Consider the following 27,176-nt stretch of genomic DNA (forward strand, 5'->3'; position numbering starts at 1 on the left):
AAAAGTTGTTTAAAGCTACAAAATATTATATTGCAATATGTTAAACTTAATAAAACAAAAATAAATTCGAATCAAAACATTTAGAAAGTGACATTGCCACTGAGAAAATGGTGTCTTATCGGTTACACAACTCATTTGTAGAGCTACGTCTCGCATACGCTTACGCTATAAATTTGCTATGCTAAAATTGGTAGGATTTTAGTCACACGTCACAACACAAACCTAAAAACAAACCATGTGGTAGATGTACATAGCTATATCAACAAGTAGATACAATAGCAACAAGTCTACCTCTACAGACAGCTGCTGGGAGGATGCTGATTGTGAGGTATCTCTGTAAACAGCGACTTTCTACTTCCTAAAAATGACTTTTAAGTGATTTTATGTAATATCAGTTCTTAGTGGAAGTTTGTGATTGTGTTTTCGCTCAAAAATGGATGAGTCTGGGATTGATATGGGATTCGATCTCGCCTCGCTTTTGACGAACGATTACGGCGGTGATCAGAAGATTTTGGAGGAGATGACTGCGGCGCAGCAGCAACAGGATTTTATGTTCTACGAACTCAAGTCGAAAGCCGTGCCGATCACAGAAAGGTGAGATTTAGTCTAATAAGAACTTTTACTCAATCTTATGAAGTTTATAAAGTTTGCTCAGATGAATATTTTTGGCACTGCGAATGAATGAGGAACAATTTCTCTAAAGTCAGCGCCCGCGACCCTGAAACCTGGTCTTGGCAAGCCCTCCGTACCGTGCATTTGTTTATCTTCGCTATACATTATAGACAAGACGCGAGAGCCGGACGTCTTGAGTAGCTCGGAGATAACGTCTTACTTAATTATTGCTTTACATTGACATATCGTCAAACGGATCATTATAATTTAATAAGTGTAATTCACGTAGTTTGAACAAATATTTAGGGGATTGAGGTAATTTGGATTTAGGTCGGGTAACATTATTTGTTTACTTTTTTACTCGAGTTTCCCGCCATTTTGGCAAATTACGGTCATTACTGGGCACCATAACGAAATTAAAAATGTAATAGATTTAATGTGGTTTTAATTTATTTTAATTTGTATATACATAATACATATTACAATAGAATATTGACTGCTTGGGAAGCGACAAGTAGTGAAGGAAGTCTGAGGTCTATCATACTTTCTGAATTGACCTCCTTTGCTTACGTACTATCACGTGTTAAATATTTTATAGCGGGGGTCAGACGGTTTTAATAATACGAGTGAATTATAACACTTTAAACTCTCGCGTTTTGTACACATATTTAATTACACATAAACAATAAACATTACAATAAACATTAAACTTTAACGGGTAGCTGCAATTTCTTTGTCTACCCCAAACATTTTTATAAACTAATTTCGGGTAGTTTAGTGGTGTTTTATTAATATCTCTGTTGACATTTGTTAGGACGTCAGTCTTTCCGTGACCACAGCTGGTGCAACTCAGCTGAAACGTCGGAATTAAAGGTAAAAACAATGAAATTATATCGCGGTAGACCCGTTTGTGTAATTAAATACGAGTGAATTATGAATGGAAGAATGATTAGAGAAGTAATACAGGTATCGACACCTACTAAACTTACAAATGACCTACTAAACTTACAAATGAGGAAGCGCAATATTCAAACATGATGAAATCTGCATCTATAAAGGAAAATATACCTACTTAAACTAGATTAAGTAGATTTCACCGCCTTCTGGCCTAGTTGCTCGTGACCCTGCCTACGAAGCAGGAGGTCCCGGGTTCGGATCCTGGTAAGGGCATTAACTGTATACCTAATATTGTATAAATATCGTCGTCCATTATAGTCCGTCCGTTTTTTTCTAATAAGATCAGTTAAGTACGCCATCGTAAATGTATGGCAAACTTGATCTTAGAAATCGGACAGGCTATATCGGCCCACAACGCAAGATAAGTATATCAATTGTACATTAGGTAGGGTTAGAGATGCTTATTTACATGATTCCGAACTAGAAACTAGCTTAGATAAAATATAGAATCGAAATCTGAATATAGGTATATACCTATAGGTACTCGTACTCCATAAAAAAACTAACTGACATAATATAGGGACCGTCATTCGACGCGATAGGCATAGTTGAGTTGATCTGGGTCTGGGACGAAGAGTAGGTAATTAAAATTAAATATTCGTAATAGGTTGCGCAGATATGGACTGATAATGAAATACGCATTCAATACAAGATATTCAAAGCGTTAAGAGACCATTAATAACTTATTATACGAGATACACACGTGGCATCAAGAAAGGAACATTATACATTAATTTATTGTATATAAATTATGTACACACTACTACACACTACCTACACACAGTGATTTTGTTAGGTATGTCTGACTATAGGTACTCGGAAGGGTGAATATGTAATAAATACCTATATCGTAATTGCTCTCCTTTGTTATCGTTCAAATTACACCGCTTACGTATTGATAAGACGATCTGATGTTTGGGGCATTTAATCTTGAAACGAACAGGTTAACAAAAATACTCCTTGGTTCGAAATTAAACTTTAACGTCATAATAATAAGTGGGTCATACTGAAGAAAACTTAGACTATCACATGATGCAGACAGATTTCATATGTCAGTTCTTATCGTTATCACTGTTTGTAGTTTTGTTAATAAATAACCGTTGTGTCGTTGTACTGTTTATAAAATTTATAATTGAAATCATTAAATTAACCGATGAAATTAACCGCGTTCGAGGGAAGACATTTATCTGAAACTAAGATAAGATAAGGGAAAAGTGAGACAACCCAACAATTCATTAATCACAAAAAAAAAAACTCTTACAGTATAACTCCCGGCAATATTTAGCGAGACTAATACAGAGCAACTTCTACTATGGGACCAACCCCGAAATCACGGAACGCAAATTGGCTGTTTCATACATTTTGGCTGATCGGATGTCGATGTTTTTTCTATGAGAGAGCCAAAATTTTCGTAATTTCGTGGTTGGTCCGTTAGTTGTTGCTCACTATGACCTATATATTAATATTGCAAAATATTGCCGGGAGTTAAAACATCTTGTATTATGCTTAAATGTAAATTGTAATCTAATAGCCAAAGAACCCACCGTTAAATTTTGCACCTATCGATTAAACATTTTAGCTAACTTTGCTTAACAAATTCGCCATAATATTGCAAAACGACTTCAGTATAGGGCTGTCTATATTGCTATTTGTAATTTAAATAACCACGCAATTTCCGAGTAGCCGAGAGGTTTTCCAGCCTCCTGTCATCTTTATCTTATCTTATTTTTCAACCAAATAGTAAATAATCATGTGGAAAGGAAGCTGTTTACTACGGGAGATAAGGAAGATACACATTTTGCTATAATATGCTTATCTATATATTCATAAATGTGTACGTTTTGTTAATTATAACTTGATCTCTGGATTCGTAACAACAATTAGTAATCAAGGGTTAGATTTATACAAATTTGCTTGAAGCAATGATTTGTAAGCATTGTAATAGCGGTCTTGCAATGGTTAATTAATTTAATTATACTCTTTCAATATTTGGTGCGTAGGTATTTGCCCTCGTGATTAAGGAATGTAGCATATATGGTAAACTTATCAAGATAATAATCATTTATTTAATGAGAGAATTGAATAGCACAAACAAGAATGCAAATCTCTTTAGGTAGGGACCTACACCTAAAGAGTTTTACATTCTTGAAAAAAAAAACAGTTAAATTTTTTGTAAATTATTCATATGATATAGTTAAAAATATCAATAGTATAGTATAATATAAAAATATCTTTTTAAAACAATTACCTAACCAACTAAAAACTTTTTTCTGATGGTGCCTTTATTATTGCACTTTACATTGCTATGAAATTATTAAACCCTATCCGAAATACCGACAACTCGAATTAAATTACAAAAACCTCGAATACAACACGCTTTTGATTTACAAAATAAACAGCCAATCACAGTTCGATGTAATACCCATTAATATTAACATTAAACAGTCACAAGACTCTGATTAACTACATTATTCACTGTCCATCTTCGGTCCCGCCAATTCAACTGATTCAGTTCAATCGTTCGATTGAAGCACATAGTCGATAGCCATGTAAACATAGTCTGGTAGATGAACGCGCATTGCAGACGCTACAAAACATCAAATAATACTTCTGACTCATATGCTTTGTTGGAATTAAGTCAGTGCAGTCCTCTAACGGTAAGAACTAAATGATATTTCATATCCATATATATTTTTGAAAAAAGCGCTGGGACGCCTGGGACCTAGCGGTAAGAGCGTGCGACTTTCAATCTGGACGTCGCGGGATCAAACCCCGCGTCGTACCAATGAGTTTTTCGGAACTTATGTGCGAAATATCATTTGATGTTTGCCAGTCGCTTTTCGGTGAAGGAAAACATCGTGAGGAAACCGGACTAATCCCAATAAGGCCTAGTTTCCCCTCTGAGTTGGAAGGTCAGATGGCAGTCGCTTTCGTAAAAACTAGTGCCTACGCCAAATCATGGGATTAGTTGTCAAGCGGACCCCAGGCTCCCATGAGTCGTGGAAAAATGCCGGGATAACGCGAGGCAGAAGAAGAGATATATTTTTGAAAATTCTTAAAATTCATTAGTACGAGGTACGAGCTAGAATTTGAAGTTTTGAACAGACCTCCAAGATTAAACGTTGGGCACTAAAATACCGCTTTACAAAAGGTTGGGTTGCGCGAGCGCTTTACTTTCGCGGATACATTTCCATTTGTTTGGTAGGAGTGGTAGGACGAGTTCTTCTACTACTAGTATATTTCCACAGAATTTACTTTCAATCTGTATCTGCTGTACGTATATGTATGTGATAAAGTGATATTATGTATCTAACAGAGAGGGCCTACCGCGAACACCGAAGTTCGCAAATTTCGGGCATCTTTCTCTTTTACACCAATCAAGGTGTAATTAGAGTGATAGAGATATGCTCGAATTTTACGAACTTCAATTTTCACGTTCATCAATAGCCCTGACATCAATATTCGATAGCGTAGACAATAGTATGCGCCGTCACAAGGACTACAATCAGCATAAAGAAAGATCACCAAACACGACAAATTGATATATTCTGACCGATGACGAAAGGTGACCTTATTTATCGCAGTTTAATTGAATGCCACTTTGTTTACTTATTACTTAGTCTAAGTAAATCAATCGAGACTACTTTGTTTACAAATCAAGAGTAAGAGATATGCTGTAAGGTCAAGGTAAGGCGGCTAAGCGATTGAGCCGAAACGGAAAAAAACGTCAATAAAGGCTCAAATCGCGCACTTAAATAGATTAAAACATTTATCGGAACGAATTTGTTTGTATTAGATACTCTACAAGTGGTGATCTAATAAGTATTGTAATACATAATTAAATATAGGTATTTTTTTTTAATTCAGTTGGTACCTAATTGGAAGTTTATTTATTCATACATTTAAATTCAGTAATTTTATTAAACTAAATTAGGGAACGTGTCCATACTACAGTTTAGGGGGGAGAGGGGTCTTCAAAATACCATGCTCGGTCACAGGGGGAGAGGGGGCCTTATAGGTTTTTGTCACGTACCTAATAGTCAATATCCTCTAGCTCTATCTAGGTCTGGCTTCTTTAGCTTAATTCGAATATGGCGCGTAGCGTTTAGCACTTTTCAAACTCGCAGGTTTTCACACTGACGCAAAATTATGAAAAATGGGTCACTTAGTGGACAGCATGTTCCCTATCTACTTGCTGACTACCGCTCACCAAACTATTCAAGCGTAATCTCTCAATTTCTAAATTGCACTTTGTTTGCGCTCATTCACCGTGCTCTATGACCTTTAATACCACGAAGTAAGGTTCTTTTTTGCACAGTTATATTTTGCACGTGACTCTATAATTGTGTAACAAAGAACTACATCCAAAAGGAAAAGTTAGTATGTTGCTTGAGCTCTGTTAAGACTTGGAAGATTTTTGAACCGGGCTGAAGACTTCCTAACATCTGAATGGAAGTTATTTGAACGATGTGTAGTCAGCAGCAGAAGTTGCTAAGCGGGCGATGTGTGCAAAATACCTAGACACGCTTATTCTCTTAGGTAAATAAAATCGCGTCAATATCATTTTGAACACCTCGCCCTCTTAGCAACTTCTGCTGCTGACTGTATTAAGGTTCAGTGGGTTCAGCCAGCAGAGTTTTTGAAAAATCGTAGCGCTTTTTTAGATCATGCATCATGATCATGCGGTTGCCAAAAGGTACCTATGTAATTTGCAACTATTTTTGCCTAAAAACCTATAACATAAATGGTTTCTAAAAATGCGTCATGTTTTTGATCGAACTAATCGATGACTTTTTTTAAAACGAATAAAACCATTCTTCCATAACAATGATATCCGCAATCCCGGGCACGCACGGCCGTCCGCTCAGTGCTCACCTATAGAGATGCGCATAATCGTTCACTGAGTTGAAAAGAGTGATTCATATCTTTCGCTCGCGGTGATATATATCACTCATTTAGCTCATTTAGCTCATTTCGCTCAGTAGATCTGTAGATTAAATAGTGAGTAGAGAGAGATGTCAATCAATCAGATTGATTGAATTGTTTGGTTTGATTTGTATTACCTACGCACTTGATCGTTAAAAAATATGCATTATTAGTGTTATAGATACGTGGGGGTGAGACAAGTGAAACAACTGCTTGCTGTTAGCGTACTGACGTGTATTCGTAAGTTAGCGCGGTGGGTGTGTGCGTGAGCACACATACATATGCAACATTCCTCCCCTTAGCTTACATACACGTCTAAACCTTAACTAAGAATAACAAAAGATTACAAGTGAGTACTTATTGCTAAAAGAATGGTTTGTAATTAATCTTGGGTCGATTGCGCTTTGTTCGAGGAGTGGCAGGCACGGAACCGTTATCGGCTGGGACGTCAGAGTCTCGGGTATCGGGTTCAGTAACCGGACCAGGCAGGGCCTCCAGGAATTCGTCATCTTCTTCGGACTGACCTCCAGGTATGGACCCCTGTGGCGTGCTGATTGGCTCGGGAGGCTCTGATGATGCAGGGTGTGGATCTACAACCACTGTCCGTTCTCCTTCCTCCCCCGTGCTAGGCTGCAGTTCCTCGCTCGGCGTAGGCGGGCGGGGCGATGATGTGTCATCGTCCCGGAATTCTATGTCTTCATCCCAATAACTAGGGTAAGCGCAATCGTGCCCTTTATCTAACACAATTTGGTTTTTGTGCTTTTTAAATGTTTTTGAAGTTATATTGTCTTTTACTATATAAACAACTTTACCAACTTTTTTGACAATTGTGCCTCGGCACCACTTAAATTTACCATTTACCTCAAAGGCCTTAAATAATACTAAATTTCCTCGAGAGAAACATTGCCCCTTACGGAACATTGAAGGTTTATTCTGCAAACACTGATTTTTTCGTACTGTATCAGCGAGCGCCGGGGATGAGGGTGACGGTATTATAGGGTTAATTAAATCTAACCGAGTCCTTAACTTCCGTCCATATACCAACTGAGCAGGCGAAACCCCCGTTGTAGTGTGTACAGAATTTCTGTAATCAAATAAGTATTTTAATAGTCGTTTCCACGAATCCTGTACCCCATTGCCACTCAGTAAACTGGTTTTAATGCCCTTTTTAATTATTTTAACGTAGGATTCCGCCTGTCCGTTGCTAGCCGGGTTATATGCCGGTGATGTAACATGTGAAATGCCGTTTAACATACAAAAAGCCTCAAACTCGCGCGACGTGAACGACGTACCATTGTCGGTTACCAATATATGTGGAATTCCAAACCGTGACATGAATTCACAAATTTTTTCTATAGTCGCTAAAGATGAAATAGTGGTTTTCATATTATATACTTCTACCCATTTAGTATATGCATCTACTATTACTAAATATGAGCTTCCGTTAATAGGTCCTAAAAAATCACAGTGTATCCTGTGGAACGCGCACGGTGGGTACTCCCATTGCGCGAGCGGCGCACGCGCGGGGGAGGGGCGTTGTTGAATACATATGGTGCACGCACTTATCAACCTTTCTAATGCCGCGTCTACTCCCGGAAACCAAAACCTAGACCGAACTTCAGCTTTTGTTTTTACAATGCCTAAATGGGATTGGTGCACTTCCGCTAAAATTATATTTTGTAATTTCGCTGGAACAACCACTTTGTGACCTCTCATGACGCAACCGTTTTCATAAGAAAGCTGTAACCGACATAAATAATAAGGTTTCAGGGCCTCGTCTGATACCTTTTTAGGCCAACCGTTTAAAATGAAATGGATCACTTTTTGCAAAACAGTATCCCTCTCCGTCTGCTCGCGCAACTCGGTTACTGTTACCGGTAAATTACCATCCACAACAAAATTAATGTACGAGGCTCGATCGGGAATATCAGTTGTGGCGTTTGCGCTGCGCGTGGCCGCCCCCCGCGCCCCGCCGGGCCGGGAAGACAGGCTCGAGATAAGAAATCTGCATTGTTATCCGCGCTTCGTACATATTCGATTTTATAATTGTAACCGCTTAAAAACATTGCATAACGTTGAAGCCTGTTTGCTGACACTTCCGGTATGCCACGGTAGGGCCCAAAAATCGACAACAAGGGCTTGTGATCCGTACGAAGGGTGAACGGTATCGCCCTGCCATATAAGTACTGGTGGTACCTGCGTATCCCGAATATAATGCTAGTAGCTTCTTTTTGAAGCTGTGAGTAACGCTTCTCCGCAGCATTAAGGGTGCGCGATGCGAACGAAATAGGCCGCTCGGTACCATCAGACTCAATTTGGGATAAAATGGCACCTAAGCCACAAGGTCCAGCATCAACTGTCAGCACTATGTCGGCCGCAGGGTTAAAATGCGCCAACACTTGTTCAGATGCTAAACATTGTTTAATAGCCACAAATGCTTTATCATGCTCTTGTGTCCAGCACCATTTTACCCCTTTTTTTAACAAGTCATATAACGGACTCAGTATGGCCGACGCATTCGGCACGAAACTCCTATAGTAATTTACTAATCCTAAAAAAGATTGTAACTGTTTTTCATTTTGCGGTACAGGAGCGTCTACCATGGCTTTGACTTTAAGCGGTGATTTATGTAAGCCATGCTTGTCTATCACGTATCCTAAGTAATTTACTTCATCTTTAAAAAATTCGCACTTCTCTTTTTGTAACGTGAGGCCGGCGTCTTGTAACCTTTTAAGTACCTCGTTCAGCCTGGTTAGGTGCTGCTCAGTGTTTTCGCCCGTGACGAGCACGTCATCGAGTAGGCACAGCGTGCCCGGGACCCCCGCCAGGACCCCCTCCATGGCGCGCTGGAACACGGCGGGCGCCGATGAGAGTCCGAAAACCATGCGAGTATACGTAAACAACCCGCGATGAGTATTTACACAAGTTATTTCCTGCGACTTTTCATCTAACTCAAACTGGTTAAACGCATTAGATAAGTCTAATTTCGTAAACTGTTTCCCGCCATATAACTTTGCAAAAAGTTCAGATACAGTAGGTAAGGGGTACTGGTCAACCACCAGCTGTTTGTTTACGCCCGTCGAATAATCAGCACAAATCCTTATCGCCCCGTTACGTTTTAACACCGGCACAATGGGTGACGCATACTGCGAGTGATCGACCGGTTTTAAAACTCCTAATGATAATAATCGATCTATTTCCTTATCGACCTTGTCCCGTAGGGCGAATGCTATTGGTCTCGCGCGAATAAACACTGGTTTAGCGTTGTCTTTTAACTGTAAACTGACTTTATATTTATTAAATCGTCCTAATTCATCTGAAAATACCGATGAGTAACGTTTTTCCAATTCTTTTAATGTATAGCCAGTTTCATGGTCTTGGCCACAATAACGAACCGGTGAAATTACCGCGAGCTCTAAATTGAAACGCGAAGTAAAATCACGACCTAGGACATCCGCGCCTGCCTTTCGCACAACATAAACTTTAAGTGAATGAGTTTGGTTTGCGTAAGTGACGGGTAGGCGCACTGCCCCCAGACATGGAATGTTATCACCAGTAAATGTGATTAGCCGAGTCTTAGTAGCTAACAATGGTACATCGCTAAAATGTTTTTTGTAAGTATTTACATGCAACGCAGATACGGCTGCCCCGGTATCTATTTCAAGATTTATTGGACGGTTTAACATTAAAACGGTTTCAATCATCGGTTCCCCTTTATTTGAACGGATGTTAAAAACTTTATAGCACTCACCGTCATCGTCATCGCCCTCATCCACAGCGTTCACTGCCATGAAATTTACATTTTTACACATCTTTTTCAGATGCCCTGTAGAATTGCACTTTTTACACTTGGATTTCGCGAAACGACACTGCAATGTTTTGTGATTATAGTAACCGCACACTTGACACTGCTCTTTTTTACCGTTACCGCCGCCGCTACTCCCGGGCGTACTTCCTCGCGGTCGCGTTTGTTCCACCTTGAACAGCTGATCCTGGGATGTTTGTACCGTTTCTGAGGCCGCTGCCCCCGCGCGCGCACACCGTACACTTTCGGCCACCTCCACGGCCTTGGCGAGAGTGAGCACCGTAAGGTCCCGCGCAAAGAGCTTCTCCTTCTCCGGCCCGGATAACATTCCCATGACGAACTTGTCGCGAAGAGATTCTTCCACATTTTTAAAACCACAGTGCGCCGATAACCCGCGCAACCGTGCCGCCCATTGTGGAAATGTCTCCCCCGACTGCTGCGTAGCCGCGTAAAATTTGTATCGTTCGCCGAATCCACAGCGTTTCGGAGTGAAGTGGCCGTCCAGCAGCTTGACGATATCTTCGTATGGCACGGTCTGCAGCTCCTTCGGTAACGCAAGGTCCGCCGCGAGCTTGTACGTGCCGTCACTGAGTGCGCTAAGGAGGATCGCTCGTCTCTTTTGTCCCCCGGCATCTTTGGTGTCGTCGATATCGTTCGCGATGAACCACTGCGCAATACGTCCTTTGTACGTCTCCCAAGACTGGGTAGTGTGGTCGAACGAAGACAATAAGCCGAAAGTACTCGTAGCACCAGACATTTTCCGTTATTTTATTTTATCTTTTTTGCTATGTGGGTAGTCGTCGCCAGTGATAGATACGTGGGGGTGAGACAAGTGAAACAACTGCTTGCTGTTAGCGTACTGACGTGTATTCGTAAGTTAGCGCGGTGGGTGTGTGCGTGAGCACACATACATATGCAACAATAAGCTATACTATACATACATTTACTACAATATACATATTAAGCAGATTTTCCTTCATACTTGGACAGGCTTAGGACTGTCAATCTAGATTTTTTAGGTTAATAATAAAACGAGGGAAAAACAAAGTTTCTCCTAAACGTACCTCATATTAAACATAAACCCCTCTAATCTAGATTGGCAATTATGATGAAAATCTGATACTATATAGTGTACATTTCATAAAAATATTAGACTATCATTACATTAATTACACTACCTAAGCCCGTCAATTAAATCTTAAACTAAAATTGGTCAACAAACGACAGCCGTAGTCTGCTCTCTCGACATCCAACAGTACTCTGTACATAAAAGTGCGTAAATGGGATGGTTATATAATACGCACAGCCATAAGTGCGACGAAGAAAGCAAATCACACGGTACGGATCCCGCCATGTTTTCCCGGCACCCTCCGAATTCATCCGAAACGCTCCGAAACCGTCACTCCGCATCGTCTCACTCGTTTGGCTGGGCCCGCTCATTCGATCATGAGTGGGAAAGAGCGAGCAAGTAACACCGATATAAAAGAGTTACTGAGCGAAATGAGCTAGTCAAATCTGTACTGAGTTGAAGAGTGAGCTAGTTCAATCAAAAGATACAGTTCATTTGAATCACTCGCTCGCGAACGACACATGTCTACTCACCTAGCTGTGTTCGGAGAAGGACCTAGCTAAACTTACGGCTCTTTAAATCAAGTTGAGAATTGTAGAATTCAATGGCTCTTCGTGTAAACAAGAGTTCGGGTGCCGAAGCCTTGAGAGGCGCGTGCGCTGGTATTTAGCGCACTCACGATCCCATTGTACCGCTATAATACCATCGTTTAGGCATCCGTATCAGCTACTCGTCATAATTTGACGTATACTAACCATAGCTATGCCCCTACGTTTGTCGTCTTTCGATTTTTTGATTATTGTAAAAATTAGGAGTGAAAAATAGATTTCATACAAATTTCTAAATGCTCCTAACTCTTATTTAATAATTAAAATATAATTATACTATGTATTTTATAAATATGTGGTAGTTTAATATATATTTTATTAATTTATGTAGTTTATAAGTATAATTTGCTTTTTTTTTAATTCACTCAATATATTTCTCTTTCTGCACCATTTGTAGGTATCTCTGTTTAGCCCTATGGTTGACTGGTAGAGAATGCCATTTGGCATTAAGTCCGCCGTTTGTTCATTGTTGTATATATTTTGTGCAATAAAGTTTAAATAAAATAAACTAAATTAAAAATTCGGATAATATCAAACGTAGGGGCATAGATATATATAGGTACAAGTATTTGTGTCATAATATTTTCAATGTGAGGACTACGTTTGTATGAAAGGGCGATTTCGTGCGGGTCCTCCATTTTCGTCTTTAACATACAGGCTGGCCCAAAATTACGTTGTCAAAGTATTTTTGGGCCATCCTGTATATATATTAACGGCCTATAGGCGTTTAACAATGCTATATTAAAATTCCATTAGCAAAACATTATTGTCTAGAGGTGTGTGGGCTAAACTTATCATGCGTGTAACAAATTAACTGACAATTTATATACCTTATTCCATAGACATAAGGTGTATATTTGTAAGATATAATAAGTATATGCGCACGAGTTTAGACGGTGAGACAGTTGGCAAAGTGCCGTCTGAGAAGTTCTGAGTATTCCGGCGTCGATATAAGTACAAAGAAAAACGTAATCTGCCTCTCTATCGTTCTTGCATATTCGATTAATAGAGATGCAGACAACGATTTTGCGAGAAGAAAATGAATAGGTATAAATACGTGGGAAAGACGAGAAAACAAACATTTCCTGATGTAACCCAGTAAAACATTGTAATAATATTTCTTACTCCTAGCGGATTCAATTTAAACACTTTTGGCTTTCCTCCAAAGTAACTAAAATACGATACCACGAGCAATTAATTTCGAATCAATTTCGAATTCGATACAAATAGTGATTTCACAAATCAAGCCAATGTATTTACTTTTTGCGTTGATTTCAAGTCAAAAGGCAATGTCGAGCATCTAAAACTACTCCAATTGCATTGCAAGTAAAATAAAAAGTTGTAATAAGGATATTCTTGCAAAAAGCATCGGGTCCTCTCCCGAATACCCGGTATATAGCTAATATAGGTAGGTGTAATATAGCTACACTAATCACACTCATGGACAAATTTAGAGGAACCAACGAAAAAAAAAGTTTAATTACTAATTTTGAAATTAAGTACCTACTTTAGGTGCTGTAATCCAGTAATTAAACCTTATTTATTGCGTTGCTCTAAATTGTCTAAATTTTTCCATGATGGTAATGTTTTCAAATATTTCGCTTGTTTTGACAAGTTATTCTTGACTAGACGTGTGCGCCGATTATAAAATGATCGGCGGCGGCGTTTGCCAAAAAATCGGCGGCGGCGGCGTGTTTTCGGCGTGAAATCGGCGTGACCTTGACTTTTAGGTTCCTTAAGAAAAATCATTAAATTGTTGTTTTTCTTGAAAATTTGATCAATTCAGGTTGCTGGTAAGTGAATTACGTAATCTACGTATAGTTATGAATACGCTGTGAGTAAAATAGTTTGTAAATTAATATAGGATAGGTATAATAACTTGATTTCCCTAGTAACTGAAGTAGTGTCACCCAATGTATGAGACGTTTTTGGTATCGGATGAATTCACTTGGCACAGATGTAGTATAGGTAAAGCTAAGCCAATCCAGCCCGGTAGCCATCCGCCACCCCCTGGTGGGTAGGCAGGGGGGCATCCAAAGTTACACGCCGCATATCGGCTTCTATGTACCCTACCGCCTCGAGTTTGATATCATTTCCATATATATCGGGCATGAAGAATTCATTTTTGAGACATTTAATGTACAGTTTAATAGAAAAAAAAATATTGACGAACAAATCAAAATTGGTTTGCTATTTTATTATTTAACTATTACTATTATCAGCCGAAACTACAAATGCTAGAGAGTTCAAATTTGCACACCAAGTTACATTTATAATGTGTACAAGAGATAAAGAAGCGATTTTGAAAAATTCTACCCCTAAGGGGGTTAAAAAGGGGATGAAAGTTTGTATGGGGTTCATGCTTTATTTTAAGCTAGGAATTTCAAACTTCGTTAAAAGATATATTATTGAAATTCAAGAAAACTAATTTCAGCGATTTTGAAAATTCATCCCCAAAGGTGGCGAAATAGGGGTTGATAATTTGTATGGATATCGAAATTTTTTTCGAGTGTGGGGCTTGAAACTTTCTATATGCGCATATTATTAGAATACAAGAAAACTGATTTCAGCGTTTTTAAAAATTCATCCTCTAACGGCGTTAAAAAGGAGTTGAAAGCTTGAATCCATTACAAATTACTTTGACTGCCCCCTCTGCCTACCTGCCAGGGGGTGGCGGATGTCTACCGGGCTCAATTAGCTTAGCTTTACGTATATTACATCTGTGCTAAGTGAATTCATCCGATACCAAAATTTGCACCTTATGACACTACTTCCCGGGCCATAGGTAGAAGCAGCAGTCTTCGTCAACATCACATCTCAAAAGTACCTTTGCACGGCACACTTTTTGAGGCTCCACTCCACTTTGCGGCACCATACTGGAATATTGAAAAGACGAGAGCTCGTACCAAGCGCACTTTATATAGTTGCACGTCGAATACCTCTGTTCTTCCAGATCTTGTCCAAGTTAGCCATAGTACTCTTAGCCATGCCAGCTCTGCGGCGTATCTCGGCGGTGCAACCACCGGCACTGGTTATCATCCCAACATATACTAGCTAGCTTTTCTGTAATCGCCGAGTGCGTCGGTAACTGGGAGCATGTTTGCTCTGTTTACTACCATTACTTTGGTCTTGAAATGGTTGATGTTAAGACCTCTCTAGAATTTTCATCTTCAGTTTTCATCAAAAGAGCCGCCATTTCGATGTTTTTCATTCAAAAATTCAAATTAAGAGTTGAAAGTGAATTCACAATTAATAGGAAAACTTACTTCATATATCGCTCCCTCATCTTTCTCGACGCTGAATAATGACGATTACTCAGTTTAAACTGTTTAAAGTAACTTTAATTCTGTTTCATTCTATAAATAATTGGTATAAATTTGACAACTGTTACAATATAATGAAAAAAATCCAGATTGTAATCCAAAAACCAAGTTGGAATAGGTAATTAACAACACTCAAGGACACGCCGATTTTACGCCGATCATTTATCGGCGGCGGCGGCGTGGCAAAAAAGCCCGGCGGCGGCGGCGCGCCGGCGCGGCGCACACGTCTATTCTTGACCAATGACCTTTTATTTATGTAGACGTGTGACGTTGATAGTTGACAAAACTAAAATTTGATCCAACGATTTTGTCAACTTGACAGGTTGGCGTCACCCATACGACTAACTAAATATAGGTTCCGGAACCTATATTTGATGGCTCACGATCGTGCGCCTGGTACCATATCTACCTATTTTTACTTACATCCATGTTCTTGACCCCATTATTCGTGTTCTGCAAATTATGATACTCAATACCTTATTTGTAAGTATGTACTTATCTTGAGCCGACACGTGCATCTCCCAAAAACGGAATATATCTGTCTTTTTCCACCATCAACCATAAAACATATAAAAGACAAAGATAGGACCAGTGGATTTTGTCGTTTCTCAGTTCTTTGACCTTTTATTTGTTTTACTTGTCAAAAGTTGACAATTGATATCGTAAACATATCTTTATCAGATTTGAGGGCTTGGCCTTGCTTATACACGTGTAAGTAAGCCACAAGCGGTATCATGGTCGCATTTTTATATTTTTTATCACCTGTCATGCCATGCGACATTTCACACTTACATATTTGTTAGAACGTGACAGGCATGGTGACAAATGATAAAGGGCCGACCATATTAGCCCTACAGTATAAAATAGCTAGTGATATAGATATGAGCCATATTTTAAACAGAAGTAATATTCAGAGTAATTGAGATAAAAGGTAAAGACCCGCGGGATGGCCATATCTTCTGTCGGAAGTGTCGCGCGGCGCGCAATATCTTTTGTTTCCTTCTAATTTCCTGGCTTTGATATAGACCGAAAAGAAAATGCCTATAGAAACTTAATAGAAAATGCCAATAGAAACTTAAATAATGTACCATGTGTGTGTGTGATGTATGTATATGTATGTGTGTAATGTATGTATGTAATGTATGGAAAGACTGGAAAGTATTATGTATGTCAGTTTTCGTTGTCTTCTTGGCTATACAGCAGCAGAATGGCACCGCGTCTTTGTCCTACAGAAACGGGCGGTCAGACTACTATCTATGGCGGCCCCAGGTTCACCAGCAAAACAACTCTTTATACAAAATAACATACTCACACTACCATCACAATACATATTTAACATCGCCAAACACGTACACACACACAAACACACTTTCAATACTAGCAAGCTCACCCGTACCCGTCTAGGAAGCAAAGAACGCCTGCTTCCCGCCAGCCACCGACTGACTAAGTCCTCCAAAACCATGCACGTACTGGGCCCCAAAGTGTATAACAAATTACCGCAGGACATCACCACGATAAAATCCATCAACTCATTCACGCGCCAACTAAAGAAATGGCTCCTCTCGCATGCCTTTTACAGTCTAAATGACTTTTATAATTTACAATCAAGTTCACATTTTAGATAATATTTTTTTTTATGAAACAATTTTAATTAACACTATCATCACAATTGTAATAATATTTGACACACTTATTTAGGTATACCAACCAAAACTGTAATAATAATGTAATTGTATTATTGTAACATAATAACTATAATTGTAACTTAATTTATCTAATTTAATTTCCATTTTTGACGTGTAATATGTAATTATATTATAAATAAATGAGTATGAGTATGAGTATGAGTATGCGTCGTTTCGGTGTGCGGGCGAGACATCGCTATATGTGCATAATGCCGTCCCGCTCACACACCGAAGCGTCGTACATCATCTGTGTGATAACTGCGATACCTACTCGTTGTAAAGAAAACTCGTACAGTATTTTTCCTTGTTTTCCCTTGAACTTGCGCAGAAATAGCCGCACATAAATAAACATGGCCGCTGATGCCAAAACCGTATTTAATTCCTATCGCCTACCATACCGTAAATATTATGACCAGTATCTTGGGATCTTTCATTACACATAATCGTTATACAACTATAGTTTGGCAAAAGGTTGTTTGTCTGGAGAGTATAGGCAGAGAGAACCTTTTCCTATGTACCTACATAGAAAACATCCATAACTCTTGAAGTAATAATTGTCTGTGTTAAACACAGACACACAAATAAGTGCCCTTACCAGGATCTGAACCCGAGACTTCTAGGACTAGGCCGCGTAGCCAACATGCAAATCGCTTACGCTCCGTAGCGATCGAAACGCAACTGTCACTGCCACTAAGGCCAAGCGCGCACCACGATTTTAATTTTTGCGACACGATTTTAGAATCGCGCTGTAATATATCGCAGAAAATTCACTGCGCGCACTGCGATGAAAAAGTCGACGATTCGTTCATTCTCTACATGGATTTCGTACCAGTCGTTTGTCATGAAACGTGTCTTTAATATGCGATCGCTGTATGACTTTGAGCATTTATAACACAAAGGTGATCCCCGTCTATTTCCATAATTAAATGGTCAACATCTAGCGTCTCATTTTCTCATTCCGACATGTTGACGCTCGAAGAGCGAAATGCCGACTGAGGTCCGGGTGCGATTTTATTATCGCAGTGCGCGCGGGGCCATACAACTCCGTATGCTGCAATTCACTTTGCGACAATCGCGTCGCAAGTAGTCGCGGAAAAATGTGACAAATCACAATTTTAAAATCGCTGCGATTTTTTTGTCGCATATGCGCGCACTGCCATATAAACACATACGTTACATTTCTGCGACTAAATTATCGCGCGACAAAAAGTCGTGGTGCGCGCTTGGCCTAATATGGAAGAGTGATAGAGAGACACAAAGCGTTTCGTTGTCGTAGCGATAGCGATTGTCACCTTGGCTAGGCCGACAGGTTAGGAGACAGTTAAACGTTAACGAGGTGCTGTAATGTAAAGCTGTGAATATTTTGTCTGTCTATTTATTTATTTTTGCGTGTTCACAATATCTACGTTTGAATATTAACTCGTTTGAATAGTAATCCGTTAGACGTGTTACATCAAATATTAGTATAATGGGATTCATGAGTAATACATAAGGCAAGTCGCCAAGATTGACTTTTCTAACGTGTCGAATGTTTACCTACTAAATGGGTGCAAAATACAGCAATTTTCATTACTAGGTGCATTCGGGTAAATCTGAATAGATATCAGATTGTCGGGTGATTCCGAAAATGGACTCTACTTCGATGGTACAGCCGCCATCAGAATAATACAAAAAAGAAACGTTTATTTAAATATTAAATAATACAAAAAATAAACGGTATATAATTAATTTAAAGAATGGAAATTCGTTCAATTGCTACTATTGATTTTCCTTGCGTTTTACTAGTTTTGATTTTGTACGCTGACTCCGTGAAGGTAAACATCCGCGCACGCGCACGCGTGGATCGAACAAACCTATCGCTGACTTGCGCAACACAATCCTTCTCTTAAATATCTACTATATTATACACCTTATTACGCCGCAATAAGGAAACAAATGGAAACATATTTATGGATGGAAAGATAGTGAACTCAGTGAAAGTAATTAATATAAGCATGCATATTATGTGATACGCCCACTACATTGTTTTATACGGTTTATGATTATGATTATGGCGTATCTAGACTAGTCAATTCGCAAACGCCAATTTGGCTCGCCGAATGTAACCGCCGATAATGACCGATATTACCGATAAAATGAGGTGCGAGAGTATTTTCGTTCTGGACATTTTTCAATTTAGAGGGCTCTAATATCACCATAAATCTAAAATTGGTGATTAAATTGGAGATTGACGCCAATTTCATTTCTGCTCAAACCGGTCGATTTGATCATCCCGCCTGGATACTGGATTTGTCATGCTATTTCAGTCAACCTACGATTTTTGTACCGAGATTGACTGAAATGGCAAGACGTTCGTACGTTTCCGTGAAAATACGATGGAAAATAAGTACAACGGTACATACAGCGCACAAAGTAGACATCTTTTTTTGAGCTGGTAATACTGGTTGGGTTGTTATTGTTATGTATTTGGTTTGCCGAGTCATACGATTTGCAATACATTGCGGGATTTGATTGATCGATGGAATTCATTGCTCTGCAATTACCTAAAACTGCATACCATTTGTTGCAAGGTCTATAGAAGCATTAATAAGGACATTCACGTGGAATTCACATTGATGCGGATTTGAAGATGATTACCTATGTACAGTCAAAAAATTTAACTTCAGTGCCGTCACCTGCAAAAATATGTTACACAATGAAGGCCGCAAAAATATCTGACACAATCTTATTTGTAGAGCCATAAGAGTGTGTCACATATTTTTGTAGCCTTCAAAGACTAACATATTATTGCAGTGTACAGTCAAAAAACTTAACTTCAGTACCATTTCGTACCTTGTCACAGTGACAATCAGTATGAAAGTCGCTAGGGACCTCATACTATTGTCACTGTGACAAGGTACGAAATGGTACCGAAATTAAATTCCTTGACCGTACAGGCTGATTCAAAATTTTTTGAAAAGTTCAAAACGTTGACAATAAAATGTAGCAAGTAATATTTTTCTTACTTCTTGTTCTTTTACAGAATTTAATTAAAAATAGAAATTACAATCGTTTAACTGAAACGAAACGTATTACATATCTTCAAAATATTCTCGCCCTTGGTTTAGATACACAAACGTAAGCATTATAAACGATACACAATATGGACAGTAAAAAATCTTTGTCAATGTAATTTTGGGCCATACTGTAAGTGTGAGAGTGATACATGACATTGACACTAGGTACGAGTGCAGACATGCGAACCCAGCGTTTTCCCACTTTGTATAGGAAAGCGACTACGAACAGAACCCGCCGAGCGGGTTCCCGGCACTCATGTGTCATATCCGTAAAGGCAAATTTTCCTTCAGACACAGCACCTACAGTTCGCACATACCTTGTTTAGGGCGCGGATGTTTGCGCCAAATCTGCGCTAAATTGGCATTGGCCAACACAAGATCAAAACGTGACGAGCTAGTACCATTATACGCAGTACACTGACTTGCCGCTAGAATGTTTGCAATACGGGAGTCAATATCACGAGCGTTTCTTTTGACACATTTTTGGCTTTTTGTTTCTCTTTTTGATTGTTTCGTAGTCCAAAACTCTACTATATAAATGAAAATATTGTTAATGTTATTATGCATTTAACTCTAACTTGCTTTATGCATACCTAATATATAACGATCTTGACGGGTGATAGGACTGATATTAGGTAGCGATGTCGAGTCTCATCTTACAAATACGAGTACCTACAGATTACAGATGTAGTGCATAATTGTTTTCCATCGTATTTTCTCGGAAACGTTCGTATTTGTCATGCCCTTCAGTCAACCTCAGTACTTTTTGTACCGAGACTGACTGAAATAGCCAGACACATTCGTGCGTTTCCGTGAAAATACGAAGGAAAATTATTATGCACTAACTACATCTGTGCGCGGTTAAGGTAAATAAAAGTGTGTAAAATAAGACAATCGCGAAGTCCTACTACTGAGTCAATATACCGTTTACAATATTTAAATATTACTCCAGAGACCTTATTATATGTAACTAAGCAATCTATAATGACCTCTGAACACAGTTATAAAGGCACCAAATGCCGACACGTCAAGTCACGTGGTTTATATCTAATAGTTATTTGAGCGTTTCTTTTATTTTTTGCCATTTTTATATATTGTCACCTTTTTTGTCACTTTTGTGTTATTTCTAGCCAGGATCGCGAGCCCTTTTCATCCTTATAGGAGAAAAAAAGAGTCCTAAAATTTCCATACATTATTCAAACTTTCCTTTTTGTTACCGCCATACAAAGTAAATAGGGAAATGGTAACACAATAGGAAAAAAACTCTGGGACATTTTTTTATCCCATTAGGATCGAAAGAGCTCGTGATTCTGAGTAGAAATAACACAAAAATGGCAAAAAATAAAGGAAACGCTCATTTACGATACAAGTCCGAAAAATAATAATTCGCAACGAGTGGCGAATTTTAAAACACGACCGAAGGGGATGTTTTAAATCGACACGTCATTTTATAGGAATTTGATGTTTACATATATGGTAGCGCCTTCACGTTCTGTCGCTTGCCAAATTTGCCAATCAAAATCAAACCTCAAACTTGGTGCAAAGTTTAGCTAAGAATAGCTCTAGAGCCCGTCTAAGGTAACTGTGCACCGACTTGAACAGAATGAAGCGAGGTACGTATTGTCATTATAAACATCATATTTTCATAGAAATTTTACATTAATGAAGACTTCACAACACTTTGTCATTGCAAATGCCACGCAGAGTAAGCTTGGTTCGAGTTTTCTAGTGTTTAATCAACTAGTTTTCGCTCCCGGCGTTCCCTGTTGACGCTAAATTGTTAATTAGAAACGGCCATTACAGTTAACCGGTTAATTGTCCATACATACATACAGACATACATACATACTTGATCAGACGAGACGTTCCTTAACCCAGATCATTAATTATGCTTGAAGAGACGCTGTTCCTAATTGAGCGGCGAAAGCGAGTCGACCCTACAGGCCCCGTAGACAACATACCAATCGCTAACGCTCCATAGCGAACGAAACGCAACTGTCACTGTCACACTAATATGGAAGAGTGATAGAGAGACACAAAGCGATTCGATAGCGAAGCGCAAGCGATTGTCACCGTGGCTAGGCCGCCAGTTCTACGAACGGGCCATTTCATGGAATACCCCATTTTACAGATGGCGCTAGCATAGGTTTTAGCTGTCAGTTCTAAGAGAAGTGTCAAATTAATGTTTTTTTTTGGGAGTTTAATGGGTTAGGTTAGGGCCTTTAAGCCAACGGGAACCAACTATGCAATGCCACGACTGCGGCAATGCCGAAGACACGGCGCTACACACGCTGGCCATTTGCCCAGCGTGGGCTGATGAGAGGGCCGCACTCGTGGCCGTAGTGGGGAGAGACTTGTCCTTGCCAGCGGTGGTAAAATCCATGCTTGGTGGGGAGAGTCGATGGAAGGCGGTGGCCTCCTTCTGCGAGGACGTGATGGTGCAGAAGGAGGCAGCGGAGCGTAGCAGAGAGGAAGATCCGGCCTCTCAGCCAATGCGCCGCAAGCGCGTGGGGCGGCGGCGGTTGGCATACGACCGCCGGTTACCCCCATAAGGGCACTTGTGGGCGGCAGGCTCGGGGACGTCTGTCGCCCACACAAAGGTCCCTGCGTGGGCGGGCGCGATATGTAATCAACGCGCCCACTGAGGTGAAGGGGTGATTTCCCCTAGAGTCGGGTCCGAGTCCGGACGGCCGCTGGCGAGGTTGCGGAAGAGTACTTCGGCGTTCCTGGGACCTCGCCATATAGCAGCGAGGCGGCAACAGAGGGGTTTTAGTGGGTAAACCTGGGGTCTCATTAGCCCACAACAGGGAGTCCCACATAACCATCCCGGCCCGTCCCCGCGCCGGGTGGTATGCGTAAAGCATTTCCCCTCTTAAAAAAAAAAAAAAACAAAAAGGGCCTTTAAGCCAATTCACTGAATTTACCTTTCCTCGCTAGCGTGAAGTGATTCTATTGGTTTTTAACAGGTACATCCCTCGCTATGCATCCTCGCACATTTCTGGTGGAAACGCAGCCTTACTAGAGTTAGACCAAGAAAAGTCTGCAACGATTTTGATAGGCCACGTAGTGCAAGTGCTGCAAACTTCTTAGAAATTATGACTTATAAATAACACTTGCACTGCGTGAGCTATCAACGTCGCTACAGACTTTTCTTGGTCTAACTCTAGTTGCTCTTCGATGAAAGAAAACTGTAGGAAACCTGCATTAATCTGCCTAAAAAACTAAATTTTTGAAGTGTTATAAGCTTGGGAACCTACTTAAGGACTACAAAGATAGTCCAAAGTGTCCAGTGCCTCTTAAATGGGAGAAGGCTTAAATAATACGTCCTGCGAAATTCAAAAATCGATTTTTCGTTTTCGCTCAGATATGTAAAAGAGTGATAGAGAGAATGATAACGAATTTGCGATGTTCGCGGTAGACCCTCCGGCTCGTGGTAGTGCACTGCAGTACCTATCTCAGTTTATCTTAATAAAAACAATATAACTATAAGCCATCTTGGCTTATACATTACATAACCCGTCGATATCTCATGTCTGTGCATTGTGCAAGACAATGCGCTTACGTGAATATTTTGAGATCCGAGATCACTGTAATTTATATAAATTATATTATACAAATATTACTCAGTGGTTTAAATTGGAGCAAACGCAATTATATTAAACTTCTATAGGTATAGTACCTAGGTACTTACCTTCCTACTTGAAAATGAAAAATGATGAATTTTTTTATGAAAAACATAGAAGCGTATTACATTTTTAGGAGTAAGTATTATATTGTTAGACACATAGGCAGCCTAGGAATAGTCCTGAGCCCTAAACTAGATAAAGCTGTCTTATAGGGATCTGATTCTAGCAATGCAGCAAAGGTTGGTTGTGAATACACAAGTTAAAAATTTGATACTGAAGAGCCTCTACCATCAGTTTTGACATTGACATAACGCTCACGTCTACGTAATTTACTTTCTGTACATCTCGCTTGCACTAATATGCGAGTACGAGCGAGATGCATGGAAAGTAAGTTACGTAGACGTGAGCGTATATGTCAATGTAAAAACTGATGGTAGACGTAAAGGTCAGGCTCCAATTTCACCACGGTGACAGGTGCGACAATTGTAAAACATCACTGTTGCTGACGTCACAGGCATCCATGGGCGACGGTTACCGCTTACCATCGGGCGGGCCGTATTCCTGTTTGCCACCATCATTGTTTTATTAAAAAAAAACTTTATTATATCGGAAAAAAACAGATATTTCTCTTGCTAAGTTTATGACAATTGTCACAAGAAACACTACAATTGTCACGAAATTCCGACATATAACTCATTACCTGTCAAGAATTACCTACAATTCTTCTAAATCTTGACAATTGTCAGAAACTTCGCAAAAGAAATATCTGTTTTTTTCCGATATAATAAAGTTTTTTTTAATAATACAATGATGGTGGCAAACAGGAATACGGCCCGCCCGATGGTAAGTGGTAACCGTGGCCCATGGATGCCTGTGACGTCAGCAACAGTGATTTTACAATTGTCACACCTGTCACCGTGGTGAAATTGGGGCCTGATCGCTTACTTACATACGTATAAATACTTATAAAATATTTTTTTTTTTTTGCTAAAGCCGACCACTGACTAACAGGCCGCCGGACGATATCGGCCTGTCAGTTAGAACAAAAAATTGACAGCTCCGAACAACTGACGGGCCGATATCGTCCGGCGGACTGTTAATCAGTGGGCCCTTTTAGTATTATAAGTAGCATAGCCCTTTGTGATTTGGACTTGCGTGATGGTCGTTTAGGCTGTTTTACAGCAAAATAACGTCACAAGCAATTTAGTATTGTACGAGTGTCTTGGAAACGTTTATGTAAAAGAGAACTAAGTTAAATAGAAAAGACATCGATACAAATCACAATGATACACAAAAAAAACTTGTCTTTTTTTATTGTGCATATATTATTTTTAATAATTTTAAGAAAACTTTCCGTTCGTATAGGTATAACATCCAAAGGAAAATATTTTGACAATAATATGTTTTGTGTCAGTTAGTGTAGTTTTAATTTTTAATAGCTATACTGTCTTTTTATGTAACATACGAGCACAAAATGCCGTGTCTTACTGTTACATGTTATTACTATTTTAATATTATTATAGGCCGGAAGCTTGAACATGTCATACTCGCTTAAAAGTCTTTACTTACGGTGGCGTCGTTGATCGGGTCGCCACTTTCCCGAATGAAGGTTGAGGGAGGCGATGGCTGAGATACGCGTCATACTCGTGAACGGGTGCTGTTTGTGGAGACTGGTCTGTTTAAGCTAACACAAGCTATTATACTTAGTAACTTTATTTTTATTAATTAATTACAGTGAGACGCCTCATTCTGCTCTCGTATGTTTCTTTTCTCTTAATGAATGTATTAATTATACAGGATATTGACTCTTGGAGACCCTATACATCTCTAAGGATAACTTGATAAACTATATAATCTTATAGTTCTGACACCTAGAGACATTTACACCTCTAAATATTATAGATTTTTTTTTTGTGTTTTGTATCTGTATTTTTTATGTAATTCGACATTAAGAGACCATATACATCTCTTAGTAATTGTAATACGTTAGATTGAATTGTTAGTTTTATTATATAAAATTGTTGATGTTATTATTTTTGCTTATATGTAAATTCAATGATGACGTGTAAAAGTGCCCTTGTGGCCTATTTGCTGAATAAATGTTGATGTTGATGTTGATGTTGATGTTAATTACATTCTGCAAAAATCGTATAAGTATGAAAATTATTCCTAAAATTATTTCTTTTATAAAAAAAAATATTATTTTTATAAATTTAGGATACCTTCTTACTATAATTTAGTTACGTTTAGTCTCAGAGCATTTAATCATAATCATAATCATAATCATAATCATTTATTGCATCCATGGTTTACAAAGGTGTTAAAAAAATATATTGGGTACAGCATGGACCCTACAAGGGCGTGGCAACATATTATACGTAGTACTTAGGGTACATACTTTATATTCTATTGGGTAATTAAGCTAACTAATTAAATTAAAATTAAATTATCTTATCTATTTAATTGTCCATAAACTCTTGCAGAGTGTATGGGCATTCGGTTAAAAGGTAAGTCTTCAGCTTATTTACAAAGCTATAATATTTATTTTCATTTTTTATACACTGGGGGATGTGGTTATATATTCGAATGGACATCGAGTAAGGACCTTTGTTGAAGAAATGTAGGTTGGCGGGAACTGCTTGTACAAGTTTATTGCGGATACGTAAGTTATGTAGTTGTGGTTTGGGATTTTGGGGTTTTACAAATAAGTTTTCGTGTTTTCGGACAAATTTGCAGGTTTCCATGATGTATAAGGATGTAAGGGTGAGAATATTTAATTTCGTAAAATGTGGTTTGCAACTTTCTTCATTACTTATCTTGGTTAGAACTCGTATGCATCTTTTTTGTAGTAAAAATAGGTCTTTAGCATTTACACTATTGCCCCATAAAATGATACCATATTGCAGCCATGACTGGGCAAAAGCATGATAAGCACATACAGCAGTTTTTAAGTTGGTATTTATTAATATTTGTTTGAGAGCATAAGCAAATCTGGATAATTTGACGGATATTTTATCATAATCATAACGGATATTTAATAACTGGAGTCGCCTTTAAGAGCTTACCCCTCTGCCGAAAACCTTGCTCAGTTGTGCATACTTTTGTATGGACTGACATGGCTATTTGTACGTTACGTAGAAATCATGCAGGAATAGCAATACATTTGACGTCCCTTCCTCCGCAAAAATCGGCAGACTGTTTTGTACAGAAAATGACAGCCAAGACGTCTCCAGTTACTAAATAAGTACTCTAAGCGTTTAGTTTATAATTTTTTAAATACATACAAAAATATTTTGGGCCACCCCGTAACACACACACAAATGTCAACACTTGAATCTTTTATGCATAACGCCATCCAGTTGTTATTGGTCTAATTTGCGGTCACGGCCGGCGTCTACGAAGTAGTGATGCGCGGTTATCGACGATATTAAAATAATAATTCAACCTATATACGTCCCACTGCTGGGCACAGGCCTCCTCTCATGCGCGAGAGGGCTCCCAAGTAGCAC

At 39.1% G+C, this 27,176-nt stretch overlaps 1 protein-coding gene across 1 annotated transcript in view; it reads left to right on the plus strand.

Moving 5' to 3' along the window:
• The first annotated feature begins 60 nt into the window (after window positions 1-60).
• Window positions 61-27,176, plus strand: part of LOC134801433 (transcription factor EB) — a 117,092-nt gene continuing 89,976 nt past the window's right edge. The window contains exon 1 of the mRNA XM_063773988.1: window positions 61-594. Within this exon, the coding sequence (XP_063630058.1) occupies window positions 434-594 (161 nt within the window). The 5' untranslated portion in view covers window positions 61-433. The remainder of the gene's footprint in view (window positions 595-27,176) is intronic.

Source organism: Cydia splendana, chromosome 22 (genome assembly GCF_910591565.1).
Source record: "Cydia splendana chromosome 22, ilCydSple1.2, whole genome shotgun sequence".
Classification (NCBI taxonomy): domain Eukaryota; kingdom Metazoa; phylum Arthropoda; class Insecta; order Lepidoptera; family Tortricidae; genus Cydia; species Cydia splendana.